The sequence below is a fragment of the Planococcus citri genome, chromosome 4 (assembly GCF_950023065.1).
Source record: "Planococcus citri chromosome 4, ihPlaCitr1.1, whole genome shotgun sequence".
NCBI lineage: Eukaryota > Metazoa > Arthropoda > Insecta > Hemiptera > Pseudococcidae > Planococcus > Planococcus citri.
In genome coordinates, this window is record NC_088680.1 from 29451271 (window position 1) to 29466814 (window position 15544).

The 15544-nt window shown below is 34.0% G+C and overlaps 1 protein-coding gene across 4 annotated transcripts in view; it reads right to left on the minus strand.

Moving 5' to 3' along the window:
* The window catches only part of vri (vrille), a 122422-nt gene extending 107505 nt beyond the window's left edge, over window positions 1-14917 (minus strand). The window contains exons 1-3 of one of the 4 annotated variants that reach the window (XM_065364813.1): window positions 14901-14917; window positions 11007-11164; window positions 9995-10048 (exon numbers count right to left, since the gene is read on the minus strand). In XM_065364813.1, the coding sequence (XP_065220885.1) occupies window positions 9995-10048; window positions 11007-11055 (103 nt within the window). In that variant the 5' untranslated portion in view covers window positions 11056-11164; window positions 14901-14917. Of the gene's footprint in view, window positions 1-6373; window positions 6982-9994; window positions 10049-11006; window positions 11165-11853; window positions 12236-14900 lie in introns of those variants that run through there. The other 3 variants (XM_065364812.1, XM_065364815.1, XM_065364814.1) reach the window with 3 other exon arrangements.
* Between the last annotated feature and the right edge of the window lie 627 nt (window positions 14918-15544).

Below are 15544 nucleotides of genomic sequence, written 5' to 3' on the forward strand. Positions count from 1 at the left end.
TTTTGCTAAAAAAGAGAATATTTGTCAAAAAACAAAAAATTTGACAATTTTAGCAAGAAACAGCAAATTTTAGGAAATTAAGTATTAACAAAGAATTACATTTTTTCGTATTTTTTTTAAAAAAGCGATACTTTTTTGCATTAGGTATACATTTAAATTGAATATTTTTCGTAACTTATAGCTAAATTTGCTAAATAAACAAAAAAAAATTGTATTTTTTAAATTTTTATCGAGAAAGCCAGTTTTTTATTTTTGGAAAGTAAACTTTTCGGAAATTTTTGAAAAACGAGACTTTTGGATAATCTTTGGAGAAAATTGTAACTTTTTGGAAATTTTTTCAGAAAAATGGTAGCCTATTGCAATTTTGCAAAAAAACAAAATCTTCGTCAATTTTTAAAAAAAAATTTTTGACAATGACAACTTATGGAAATTTTGGGCAATTTTAGCCAAATTTTTTTTGTAATTTTCATAAAAAAAGCGAGACTTTTTTCAACTTTACGGTTCAAAAGCGACTGTTTTTGGAATTTTTTGGCGAAGAAGCGACAGTCTTTAGCAAGAAATAAAACTATTTTATTTAGCAATTCTGACAAAAGGTTAGTAAAAGTAATGAAGTAAGCAAAAGGCAGGGCTTTGCAGAGTAGCCAGTCTAGAAGCGGGGGGAGGGGGGGGGGTCAAAAGCAAAATTTACCATTTCTTGATAACAATAAGTGAGGTATAAAAATGTATAATTATTTTGATAAGAGAACCCAAAAGATTTGGAGGAGACAACTCATAACCATGCAGAATTTTGAAATCGGTCGTCAATAGAAATGGATTATGTACCTACTTATATTTTTATGCCTAATTTGAAATTTTCCAAAATTTGTTTGCTAAAACGAACTCATCAGGTGAAGAAATATGTATTTTGATACTTGACTCGACAAATTCATTGGATTTTGAATTTCTGACGGATCTCCTTTCTGTTCAAGTGAGTCATCATTGGCGTACAACTAAAGTTACTAATGTTTGGAAAAAGATTCTAGGACACCAAAACTAAAGTATAATCGCAATTTTTGAAAAACTCGCGGTCTAAAAGGATACTGAATTAATTAAAAGAGGATTGAAATTCTTGATTTGATTGTCGGATAACGATTTATGGATCAAAATAATGAGAAACGTTTAAGCAAATGATGCGAATAGTTGAAGAAACGTTGCATGTGATTACGATAATTACATGATCGAAAAAATCAATCAAAAACTTCTCATTCTACGATCACTTCTTTTCTTTTATTTCTCTCCAAAAATATACTCAGAAATACTTGAAGTTTTCTTCACCCCCCTCCACTTTTTATTTTTTTCATCACATCGAGAAATTTCACAACACTCTCTTCGATTTCGGAATCGAGTCTTATTTTTTAATTCAATCTAAATTAGGCGTATAATCACGTGAATTTATTAATCAAAGTCGTAGATAGTATTAAGTATTAACAGATACTCTCAAGTAAGTATGAAAGGAGTAAATAAAAATTCTGCACCATTTACGCCGAGTACTTCTCATTAGCTTATCACATAGGCTATAATGTAATATTGAAATCATCCAATTCGAAATTTTTTTAAACCCATCTTTATGCCTATACCTAACTACGAATATTTCCGAGGGGAAATTCCATTCACCCATAAACCTCGAAAATCTCGCCTGGTGATAAGAAAATCTCCGCACAATAAGCGAGTGAAACAGAAAAAATTTCGTAACATCGGCGATTACAAAGAAAGAAGAGGACCAATCACGCTCGTCCGAATGTAATGACCGAATAACAAAGTTTAAAAATATACTCGCGTCCGTTTACATATTTTAATTACAAGAAGAGCCTTTTTTGAGGTCAAAACGAAATTACACCACGTACAGATAAAAAATTATCGATATAAATTCACTTCCTAGTTTGACTTGAGAATTTAATTAATTTTCATTTTCCACCGGCATCGGCATCGGCATCGTCAAGGCGCGTATCGATAAATCACACAGCACAGCCATTCGCATTCGCGCTAAATAGGAACTCTAAACCTTACATATTTAAAAAATTTCGACGTTCGGAATTTTTTTTCCTCCTTTCAAACATCCGCGAAATTACTTTAATATCTCGTCTATTAACCCATCTAGTATATCGACGGCAACCGTTATGTAGTACGTAGACGTAGGTACGGTGTACACAGTTACATACATACACACACACGATGAATAGAGCTCATTGACATGGTCAAATAAAAACCGTCGATGGGATGGGATGGGAGAGTATAATATCCACACAAGTTATACCTACCTACGTAGGTACCAGAAACGTAAGCTATAGATATACCTACTAAAGCAACCAACAGGTGATAGATGACCTCGGTCAAAGGTCAGTATTTTCTTCAAATAACGTAAGTAACCCTGCGACCATGTTCGTTGGACATGAAAAATCAATATTATAGTACCAGTTGATCTACTTATGACTAAGTAACGCGGCAAAAAAAGAAAAAAAGATGCGAAAAAAGCACGCTATTCTCTCTTTTGAGCGTATTTGCATTATTCAACAACAATACGATTTGATTGCAGGGAAAAAAGAATCTAATTACTCGTCGATTATAAAAGTATTACGATGTACTCTCGCCTTGCCTATTTAGAGCTAATGTCCGAACAATGTGAAAAACAAAGAGCATGTAAGCGAATACAACGATACAAAGTGTCCCCAGGAAATATAGTACTTCAGATTTGCCCAAGGTACGAGTACTTTACGTATGATGACCTGGTATAAAAATCAGATGAAGAGGATGACTTGAATGGAAAAAAGGAATTGAAATTTTGAAAACGTCTCAAGAGAAATTATTTTCTAGTTGCAAATTTTCAATTCCAATTTGGATGAATTTTTGATTTTGTTTTGCCACGTAGGCACATAGGATGTACCCTTCCTTCAATTCCTCTCGTTTCCCCTCCCAAAGGTAGTGTCAAAACTTTTCAAACAAATTCTTCTTCCCCCCCCCCTCCCAAAAAAATACGAAGAACTGTAGTCAAAAAAAATCATAGACCTTCAATAAGATTTGTACTCTGTTGAAATCCAGAATCAGACATTTTCGTGATTTTTCAGCAACTTCTTTGGATTTTAAAAAATCCAATACCATGACCTTTAAAATTTCAATTTCTTTCCTCACTCAAGATTTTGAAAAACTATCACATTTTTTGAAAAAGTGGTACTTTTTTACACAAAAATCTAATGTTTTGGAAATTTTTTTGAGAAGAAAAAAAACGACCCGAGCGATCAAGGGCAACAGCGTTTAAAAATTTATAATCATTTTGTAAAGTTTTTTTCCTACGAATAATCTTTCTTTTATGGCAAAAAATTTGAATTGAGAAAATAAGTGAAAAATTTTTGATTCTGGATGAATTTCGTAATTTTTTTTCAACTTTATAGCAACCAAGTTTTGAATTCGCAAAAAGTTGCAATAATTCGCGAATTTGAAAGTTGGTTGTTAAAATGGCTAAATTCGTCTAAATTCAGGGATTTTTCTACATTTTTTCAACTAACTTTTTTTGCCACAAAATTGCAAAAAATTCAGTTTTTTTACCTCCAGAAATAGTATATTACACAACGAGGGCCGAAAAAGTGATTTTTGACGAGGGTGAGGTTTGTGACCCGAACGAAGTGAGGGGAACAACTCACACGAGTTCAAAATCACTTTTTCTCCGAGTTTAGTGAAGTAATTTTTCCTGAACGAGGGTGGAAAGTACTTATTTTTACATCCGAGCGATCCTCGCGAGGTTGGAAAAGTAGTACTTTTCAGCCCTAGATAGGAAAAAATGTTTTCAAACTTGGAATGAGAAAACTTCAATTTTACTGTATTCGCTAAATTGAAAAGGTTACAGTAGACTCCCGATTATCCGAAGTCAATTGGGGCCGAGAAGTGTCGGATATGCGAAAAAGTCGGATCATTGATTTTTTTAATTTCTCACTGAAATTTAAAGAATAAAAGTCGTGACTACATGAAAAGAGTTTCAAAGGTGGGCGAAAACGCGGTAAAATGATGTAAAAACGATCCAAATAAGAATTAAGATTGCTGAAAATGACCAACCATAAACTGAAGTGATGAAATTTCAGTAAAATTGGCAAGAAATGCATAAAAATGTGTAAAAAACTATTACGTAAAATGAAGTAAAATCGCTGAAAATTTCCAAAAAACTGAAATTTTTGGTAAAATTGAAGGAAACTATGGAAAATTACTCACAGAAGCATTAAAATTGCTGAAAATGGCTAAAAATCAATATTAATAATGTATTAAAATTCGCCAAAAATATGTAAAAAAAAAAAGGTGTTAAAAATGTGTTCAAACATTTAAATCATTGAAAATGACTAAAAATCGATAACTTTACAATAAAAATTCGCAACAAATTATGAAAAAAGCATTCAGAATTTTTTTGGTCACTTAATTGGAAGATGTCGGATGCATTTTTTTGGTTGGATAATCAGGAGTCTACTGTATTGAACCTTTTCAAAATCAAAAAAAAGTTGGTATTCGAGCATTCTTTCCTGGTAAGCCTCTTTGGTCTCGAAAAGGGCACTTTTTCCTGCTCCTACATCTTCTATTCGTATGTACTTCAAAATAATCAAAACAATAAGTCCGAAAATAAGGTATGACGAGTAGAAGTTTTTTGAGCATGGTACTCGTATCTACAGGAAGCGAAAATCACTTCTTTTTGTACAATTTTTCACCCCTCTACCTCCCTCAAATTTTTTCGATATTTTTTATGAACTCTGTTAGAGTCCATCAGCTTTGAAAACAACGAGTACAAGAAACTACAAACATTACATTTTTAATATTTTTGAAGGATGAAAATCACTTCTTTCAAATTTTTGCTCCTCTCCCCCTCATCTGTTCTGTCGTAGACTAAAATTGATGAAATTTTAAGAGATCCATCCCAATCTTATCAATTTATACCTACCGACAAATTCAAAAAAAAAAAAAAATCGAAAAAATAACTGAGTGGAGATTTTTTGGAATTTGGACTCACCTCTAGCTCCATTAAAATTTCATCAATATTTATTTTAGTTTTTTTTTCAGATTGAAATTGTTCTGAAAAAAGTTTGTAAACAGCTAAAAATGCGGTAGTGCATGTTCAATTGTTCAATCATCGATGTCAAGCTTTCCAAGCGTTTTAATGATAATTTGAGAACTTTTTATATTTTTTGTAAAAAAATCTGAGATCGATGCGGCAGAAGTTGCATTTTTTTTCATGAACTGAAACCTTGGGAATTTAATTTTTTTCATACGATCGAACACATCTATAAGTTACTACATACATCAAATCACCAAAAAAAAAACAACAATACATTACTAATACAGGCCACCCTAACAGATATTTTTTTGTTCTAGTCTTTCAATGGGTTGTTATGCCCAAATCTGAACAACACATGGCAGACGTTTGACGGAATACCCAAACCCATCGTATTCTTGCATAATTTAGTTGTCTTTTTGTTACTTGGTTGATTGTAATAATGGCAATGGCAAAAAAAAAACTCGTTTTTGGATCCACGTTCGACTCGACAAGTTTTCCTGTCACTTTATTACGCGCGTATTTGTCGTGTACTTTCACGGTAGACTAGTTTTTTGACCTTATGACCGCATTCTTGGTACGATGATGCGATTCACGTCGTCGTCGGTCGTCGCCAACGTTGGCCAGCCAGCCAGTCAGTCAGTCAGATAGCGAAAAGTGTACGTAAATTTTCCTCTCTTTAGGATTCGCCGTGGTTAATCAACGAATCGAGTCAATTGGGAGGGGGAGCTTTTCCAAACCAACCAAATCTGAGGGAGTTGGGGATGCATAGACCATGTCTATTTATACAGCCTAATCTAGAGGGAACTCGCGCCTATTTTCAGGCATCCTCAAAAAATTTAATACTTAGCAGTTTTCAAAAAAATTTCATTCAGCTAAAAATTTGAAAATCAATTCATCGAGAACAATGATAGAAAATTCAAGATAATGATATCTTATTGATTATGCCAGGTTGGCAATTATGTTCACCCTACGTAAATTGTAAATATTACAGTAAGAAAGCCAAAAATTGTTGCATTAACACAAATAAATTATAATATTATATTCAATTGTATGTTTTGGCCAATTTTTATGTTGATATCTTTCATAATTTGTTTTTTCATCAGTACGAAGCATTACAAAATTTACATCGATTAATTTGTCCTCAGCCCTCAGAATGATGGGTAAAAAATTATCAAAAACTTGACCAAATTGAAGAATGAATTGCTACCCTTCCCTCCACTCCCCACCATCCAATCGAAAATTAGCATTCCGGAATCAGGAAAGCTTCAAAGCTTTCAAAAATCCTTACGTTAAATCCTACATATTTACCTCTCGGCGAATGAAGTAACTGAAGCATTGAACTTTCCGGATGAGTTGCTCTAGTTTCCATATCCCCACCAAGAATCATCTACGTCGTACTTTTTGATCGCTCGAACACCAAAATTCAACGTGCCATACAAAACATTCCAAAATTCGCCGATGAAATACTCGAATATCTTACAAAACGTCACGTGCAAAATGTAAATAAATTTCGAGTTACGGAAGAAGAACGCGTCCGTGGTTTATTACCGAAGCGTCATTCAGTGTCAACTCGTTCGAGCGGAAGACGAGCGGAGGGGGCGGGGGGGACTCGCGTGGTACTTTCTTTCAGTGACGCGACGCGATGTAGGTAACGATCTGGTCGCGGAAAAAAGAAAGGAGCAGGCAGAAAACAACCGAATACAGGTGAAAGTATGTGCACATTATAATGGCTGCTGAAACCGAGCAAAACGCGTAATCTTCCTCTTGCCAATGATCAGATGATCGCTGCAATTCGATTTATTATTACGAGCGCCGTGAAGACATCCGTGTTCGTTTGGTTGCGTTATTTTTATACGTAAAATGACGCGAAGTAAGCGCACAAATGATTGTTTTTCTAATTTTGAAAGATACATACATACCAGAGAGAGAGCGAAGAGATACGAAAAGAATATGTGTGTACCTAACGTATTTGTTATAGCAATTGGTTCAATTATGGTTGCGCGAATGTGTTTTTGAGGTACTTGTAAAGGAGAAAGGTCGAGAGGGGGATTGGTTTTTGTATTTTTAGTCAGTACTCGTATATAAGGTCAAATAAATTTGTAAATAGCAGACGTAGGGGGGTAAAGTGGTGTAGAAAATTATCGCAGCTGAATAAGTACGCACTAAACACACATAGTGTACGAGTACGATAACAAATTATATTTCCTAAAGAGGTTATTGAACGCTGGTCTACGCGATGCTGTTCTGCGTGAATCGATCGCATGTTTGGGAAGATTCATGGGCGAATCACAGTTCTTGCACCACTTTTTCGTAAAAATTCATCTGGGTGGTCTTCGCATACTTGAGGAATTAATTAATATAAAAATGTGTTTTGGGTATGGGTTGAGTGCCAATTTGAGAAGAAAACTCGAGAAATTATAGGTTTGATAAACGCAGGAAAATGAAGTAGAAGATGAAGCTAAAAATATTTTTACGATTTCAAATTTCTTTTCAAAATAAATTTTAATCGGGTCCAAATTCTTCAAAAACTCTCAAAAAATTTTTTGTCAAGCTATTTGAAATTTTTTGCGAAATTTTAACGCATTTTGATAAGTTGGATGAGATTTTTTCGAAAAATCCGAAAATTATGACTCCATATCGAGCTCAAAATTCTTCAAAATTCAGAAAAAATATTTTCGTTGAAATATTTGAATCTGTAACAAAATACTAACTGATTTATATGTATATAGAATATAGATAGGTTCCATGACACTTTTCCGAAAATCTCAAACATCATGATTCATGACCTACTCTTGAGCTCAAAATTCTTCAAAAATAATTTATAGATCATCCCATAACACTTTTTTCAAAAATTCTAAAACTCACGACCAAGTGATTGGCTTATTTTTACAGGTCACATGACACTTCTTCAAAAATTCCGAAAATTATAACCAAATTTCGGGCTCAAAATTCTTTAGAATTTTTAAAAAATGTTTTCGTCACGCTATCTACCTTATAAAAAAATTTTCGCGATATTTAAACCACTTTAAATTGGTCACATGGCATGACACTGTTTCAAAAATTCCAAAAATCACGACCCAATTTTGTGCTTAAAATTTTTCGAACATTCTCAAAAAATATTTTCGTCGAAATATTTGAAACTCTCGCAAAGTTTTAACCATTTTTCATAAGTCACATGACATTTTTTTAAAAATTCCAAAAATAAAACCCCAATTTTTGCCTCAAAACTCTTCAAAAATTCTCAAAAAATATTTTCGTCGAAATATTTGACATTATCGCACAATTTTAACCAATTTTCATAAGTCAGATTACATTTATTTCAAAATTCGGAAAATTAAAACCCAATTTTAGGCTAAAAATTCTTCAAAATTTTCCAAAAATATTTTCGTTGAAATAGGTACATATTTAAACCTTTTTTACAAAATTTCATCTCATTTTGATAATTTGCACGACACTTTTTCCAACACTCCCGAAAATCATGACCCAATTTCATTTCAGCTTCTAAATTCTTCAAAAATGTTCAAAAATATTTTCGTCATGCTGCAACAGTATTTGAAATTATTTTGCAGAAGTGCAATCAATTTTGATAATTTACATCGCATGACACGTTTTTTAAATTGCAAAAAATCATAATACAGTTGAATCGGTGAGAACAGAAAGGGGCTAAGTCCATTTTTGCATTTTTCAGGAATAACAAAAAATTGATTTATTCGAAAATCTAAAATTTTTGGTAAACATGCTTAAGGTCATTGAAAGAGAACCGAAGACACAATTTTTAGCAATGTTTCGAAAAAAAAATATTCACGTGCGCCGGCGCTGTTGCTGCCTAAACAAATGGGACTTACGTTAGACCCTTTCTACACTCAATCGCCAAAATTTCTCTTGAAATTGCTCGGGCACGAATGGGCCACTTAGACTGCTATCTCGTTTAAATTGACCAAAAACCCCTTGAGGTGTAAAACTTTTTGCCCAAGTTGTTAATTTTTTCGTCTTTTTTCAGTAAGTACAGAGATGAACTTGAATTTCAAAAAATGGTCTTCTCGAAAAAGTTTGTTATTTTTCAGGGAATTCAAAAATTTAACAAAAAAGTCATCAATGCAGATCCGACCTTTTTCTGCGCCCAAATACCACTTTCCCGGCAGTTTTGCGGAAATCTGACATCACCAGCCGATCCGCCGTATGACAAAACCCACATATCCGTGAAAAAAAAATTCCGAAATTGTGACTTGGTCCCTTTTCCTGTTCTCACCAATTCAGTTATGGGCTAAAATTGTTCAAAAATTCTAAAAAAAAAATATTTTAACGAAATATTTGTACCCCTCGCAAAATTTTGACGCATTTTGATATGTCGCATGGCTCCTTCTTCACAACCCCTAAAAATCATAAGCCAGTTTTGGGCTCAAAATTCTTCAAAAATGCTCAAGAAAATCTCCATTAAAATATTTTAATTTCTTGCAAAATTTTAACCCATTTTGATACGTCGCAAGGTCACTTTTAAAAAATCCTTCAACAGCTCATTTTTATTCAAAACCAAGAGTTTCCAAATAAGCAATTAATCGATAATATGCGCCTTCATTTAGATTAAAATGAGTATTTTTTTTGGAGTTTTGATTAAAATTGGGCGCATCGTAAATTCGTGAAGATTACGAGATTCTCCCTCTTATTCTTCCTGGACGATTACAACCCATCTGACCGTTTCCATAGTCGTCATTAATACCAATCGAAGAAAACTAAAAAAAATTGGAGCGAAATCGGAAGACCAGAAATAGTTTTTGATTCGACTTGATAAGGATGAATATTTACTTATGCCTTCGTAAGTATTTCGATGAAAAATGACATCCAAAGGGACATTTCTGTATTAATAATCTACGAGTATCTACCATAAAATTGTGCGTATTACGTATATCGCAACTTTTCATTAAAACGTACCTAGAAATCTTCTTTCCATTCCTCTAACTTGCTGCAAAAACATATAATGTTGCCCTAAAAACAAAAATATTCGATCATCATTACTAGTAAACAGTAAACACATCCACTAAAACAAAAAAAAAATATAAAATATAAATAGGTATACGAAACGATTTCAAGATAATTGAATGTATTTCCCTATCAGATATATACCCTAACGTACCGTAATTCATCACACAAGTCGTAAATTACCAAACCCCGAAAATAAATAAGACAATCGAAGCATTCTTTCGAATTCCTTTAGGAGCGATTTTTCAAAAAATACCTGACCACCGTTGTGATTGAATAGCGAAGGCTATGATAATGAAAATATATCGATCTCTCGAGAGTCGATTTGCAATTTCTCGAGATCAATTACCTAATTAGTAACGCGCTATAAATCGTATTTCGGGTAAAAGATTAATAAATTAAATTAAATCTACGCAGAGTAAATGCAGTTTGGTGAAAACACGAAATGAAATAAGAAAGCCAGTTCGTCTGCGCAATATCTATGCCAAGACTAAGAGTTTTCAAACCCCAAATTCAGCCAATAACACGTTCCCATTGAAAATTGAAAGTGAAGAGTACGTTGACTTACGCTGGAAAAGGAATACACCAGGATGAGGTAGCCTAAATACTTTTATTGTTCGATTAAATACGTGAACGTAATCGACAACAAAGTAACGCAAAAGAAACTATTCAGGTTTCCCTTCGTCGTATCAGTGATCTTTAATGTAAGTCAATTGATTGCTTTTCGATATCGGTAACTGATTGCTGTCTGTGAAAATGTATGTATCTAACATTGGCCAATTTCGAAAAATCAAAGCGAACTTGCGATTGCGAGCATTACATAATTCTGTGCAATACGAGAAGTGTTTTCCAATTAAATATATATGTAATTTCTGCCCAGGAACATAACCTCTTATCGTATACATTATAATGATAGTTTGAAATATTTACTATGAAAAGAGCTTAAAGATTCATAAGCACATACATTCCGTGGTCAGCCGAGCCCGAGTATCCATTCCATCCAAATCTCTCATGTTCGCGATCGCGATATATGCAAGTGTTGGCTTCCGTTACGACGAGTACGATTTGACGAAGATCATAAAAAATGGCGTATCATCAATTTGAGCGACAGATCAAGGATTCCTGGACAAATGAAAACGTATCCAAAGTAAGCAAAAAACAAATATAAATAAATTACAAGTCATCCCAATCTTTAATCATATCTGCATACCTACTGGAATATAAGTTTAATACAAGAAACATGTAGGATTCAGCAATCAAATTTAAAATATGGCAGACAGTTCTAAGAGAAACCAGATAAATATCGATTTTAACATAATACTCGGAACTTATTCAGAGATTCCAAAAACCTACTGTGCAAACGAAATCATTTTCAATTGTATTAGGTCCTATCTTCTATTTTGATCTCCAAGTCATCAGCGTACAACAGTAATAGAAATTCAACGAATATCTTGTTAACGTAAATGACCATTGTTCGAAAATGGAAGTGATATAATCTTGCTACAATGTTAATTGAAAGTTTATGCGAAAATTGTATTCGCACTAGTGATTCGTAAATATAATAAACGTCGTCGCTCGTCGCCAAATAATCAGAAATATTTTTTCATCAAGTTCAACAATTTGTTGCTCAGCACGCTGTCTCAAGTTCAAGGTCTACGATCGTACTTGATGCTTGTAATTTTTTTCGAAAGGTCAATAACTACCTACCATATAGTTACATACTGTACAATGACAACAACTGGGTATTACGTAAAATACTTAACAAAGCGAGCAGAAAATGAATACATGTAACTTCAATCTTGTTATCTCACCCTCTATCCTCGGTTGTGATGACTATAATGATCTCCTTTTGGACAAAATATCAACTTGGTTTGTAACAATGAAACGAGTACTTCAACTTCTAAACTGACGAATTTTCCGAGTAATGAAATGAAACAAGAGGATGAACTCCAATAAAACGATCTGTCGTTTAATTTATCCAGGAACCGGACTCAAACTAGAGATTGAAAGTTTTCATCGAAGATTCTCATTACTTGCAGCAAAAAACGATTCAGCACAACATTATTCTCATTAAAATACAAAATGAATGACAAAAAACGCGCCGAAAACTAGAAAATAATTTATAATCACGAAACACGAACTAAAAAATGCAAAATGGACAAAATATGGCGAATTTTCCGAAATTCCGATTTCCTTTGATTTTGTTTATGAAACTGCGATGTTGCCAAATGTTCAAATTTGATAATCACCAAATCACGAGAATTGATCCAGGTACCATTATGAATATTTAAAAAAATTGTTTTTCTTTTTTTTCTCGTAACAGTCGTAATGTAAAATGAAAATGTTACTTGATTTTCCAGCTTTGAGCTTTCACTGTTCACTCAGTTCAAATTCAAATTTCTAAATGCAATTTGCGAATTTCAAGTTTTTACATGATAAGTATACTTCCTTCCGGACTTCCGCTCCGCCCTCCGCCATCTAAATCTGATTTTCCGGATATCCCATGCAACACCACCTATAGTAAAAGGCCTGGGCGCAGAAAAAGTTCTTGAAGGTGGCAACGTCGCAAGGAGGCTGAGACTTACATGGTGTACTATGGGAAAAGCACCGTTTTCTTGTTTTTCGCGGATTTTTCAAAATTTTGAATGGGCACATGGGTGTTTAAGGCATGAAAAATGATCTATTTTTTACGCTCTACAACGTCATCTTTCATTTGAAGCTCTAGCACTCATCAATCGAAAGATATGAAAGCTCAAAGCTCAAAAATCACAAATACCGAACTTTTGAATGAATGTTTCTCAAAATTTTGATCGAGCACATGGGTGTTTGAAACATGAAAAATAATCTACGTTTCACGCTCTACAATTTGGTTTTTTCCCGAAAGCTCTAGCATCAATAGATCAAAAGTTGTGTAAGTTCAAAGTTGAGCTTTTTTCTAACTTTTGATCTATTGATGCTAGAGCTTTCGGGAAAAAACCAAATTGTAGAGCGTGAAACGTAGATTATTTTTCATGTTTCAAACACCCATGTGCTCGATCAAAATTTTGAGAAACATTCATTCAAAAGTTCGGTATTTGTGATTTTTGAGCTTTGAGCTTTCATATCTTTTGATTGATGAGTGCTAGAGCTTCAAATGAAAGATGACGTTGTAGAGCGTAAAAAATAGATCATTTTTCATGCCTTAAACACCCATGTGCCCATTCAAAATTTTGAAAAATTCGCGAAAAACAAGAAAACGGTGCTTTTCCCATAAGACACCATGTAAGTCTCAGCCTCCTTGCGACGTTGCCCTTTTTGTGCGCCCAGGCCTTTTACTATAGGTGGTGTTGTCCCATGGCCCATGGCCATATCCATATCCGAACTTTTAATTTGGAATTTTGGACTAGAAATTAGAAAAGTCTCCGGTTTTCGAAGTTCCTTCGTCCTTTCTTTATCTTCTCAGGGTAATGGTTAATGGTAATGCGAGTTGTTCATTGACATGATCATTCAATCAAGTTGTTTAGACCGTTTCGTACGTAATATAAAATATAATATAAGTACCTCAATCTGTAGGTAAAGATAAGCAAATCAAGACCTCAAACAAGACAATCCCAATTTTCCTTCCCATCTGATCACCTCAATAGTCTTGACTCTTCACACGCGAAAAAATTTTTCTTTAATCGCATATATTCCATTAGTTCGTCAAATAATAAAAGTCGGTCGCCAATTAAAAAAATTTCATCGGGTTTTTCAAACGAGCGCTCGTTAAACCGAACTTGAAACTATTAAACGTGCAAGTCCAAGTCGAACAGCTTAAATTATTCCATATTACATGGCCTACGGATTAGAAACGAAGTTCAGAATATATGTATTTAGAAGAAAGACATAAACGAAAGGAAATGCAGGGCAATGTACCCAGATGATTTCATTTGAATATTAGGTCAATTAAAAGGTTTATGCTGTAAACACGCATATGTATATACCCAGACCTACGACGCACGCGGTGGGATTGTAATACAAAAAAGCAACAACAACAACAAGACAGCAGAGCTTCTAGTAAAGGTAAAAAAAAAAAAAGATGACCGTGATTAGGAGAAAGTTGTGTCACACTGGCAATATGTTGTTTATTGATAACTCGCTAATAACGAACGTGCATATACCGGCATAAAAATCCTCCTTTGCGGAATGGTGCGAACCAACCAACCAATACAGCTGCTGCAATATACCTCTGTCTCTTTCTCTTGCGTTGATCGAATTGAACTTCTTTCTACTCTATCTCCCACTTGTCGTATAGAGTATATACTTGCTTCCTTGTCATAGCCTACTTTGCCCTACCTTCGGCTTCGTGCTCGCCGGAATATAGGTCAATGCCTTTCTTTCTCCCACGTCCGTGCACTCGAATGTGCCAGATTATCTAACAAATAAATAACGCCGAGCCATTGCGCCCGATAACTTCTCTTCGCAACCTTCCATCTCCCGTCTGATGAGACAAGATTCAATGTAATAAGATGGCAAAACCTCTTCGCTCTTTGCATTCTTTCCATGCCCATAGCTTTTTTATAGGCCCTGACCGACCCAACCTCGCAGTAACTTACTTACGGAATAATATACCTGAATACCAGCCGTTCGTAACTAAGCACCCGGAACTATCTATATCGGCTAAATTACCTCTCGTTGTAACTTACGTCTTCTTTTTCACGACCACGTTCTACAAGTTGACGACGTCGTCTTTGCGAGAGATACATACTTAGCCCAAATTTAACCGACGACTGTGTAAATCTAATTCCAGTACTATCAATAAATGATGAATAAAATGTCCTAATGTTTTTTTTTTTTACTGTACTTATGTAGGTGAATAATAAATAATACGTATACTTACTCTACATTGTATCAACAGGTAGCAGCAAGCGCCAAGCGGTAAAACTTTATAAAAATACGACTTATAACTTGGCAAACGATACGAGCCGATGTAAACAAGCGATTGCGTTCTTAGCAACATTTGGCTTAAGTTCCTTTTCATTTGATAAATTCGCCGTAAAATGCTGAAAACCGTTCGAATGTCAAGTTCAATGTGATATTAATTTGGCGGACGATATAAATCTTATTAAATTTTCTAAACTGATAACGCATCCAATACCTAATAGATACCTATACAAACAAATTCGATAACAATTATTTTCAACTACCTCCCCGCTTAAAATTATTTACGAATTAGTTTCAATGGCTAACTATGTAAGTCATAATCGGTGTTGCCTATCTATCAATTTTTAAATTTTTTATGAAATAAAATGGGAAAAAAATCTAGGTACCTACCAATTCAATAATTCAAGTACTTAAGTGAAATAAAGTTTCCAAAATATGGACGTCTCAAGTTGTTGTTGTTTTTTTTTTAATTTATTTTTTAAAGATAAATAAACGCAACCTGACATTTGTTGAGTCATAGATCACATTTACATATAAAGAAAAATTTGCATCGTTTGCTGAAGGCCCCAAAACTTCTTAAAACGGTTCAAAACTGTTCCC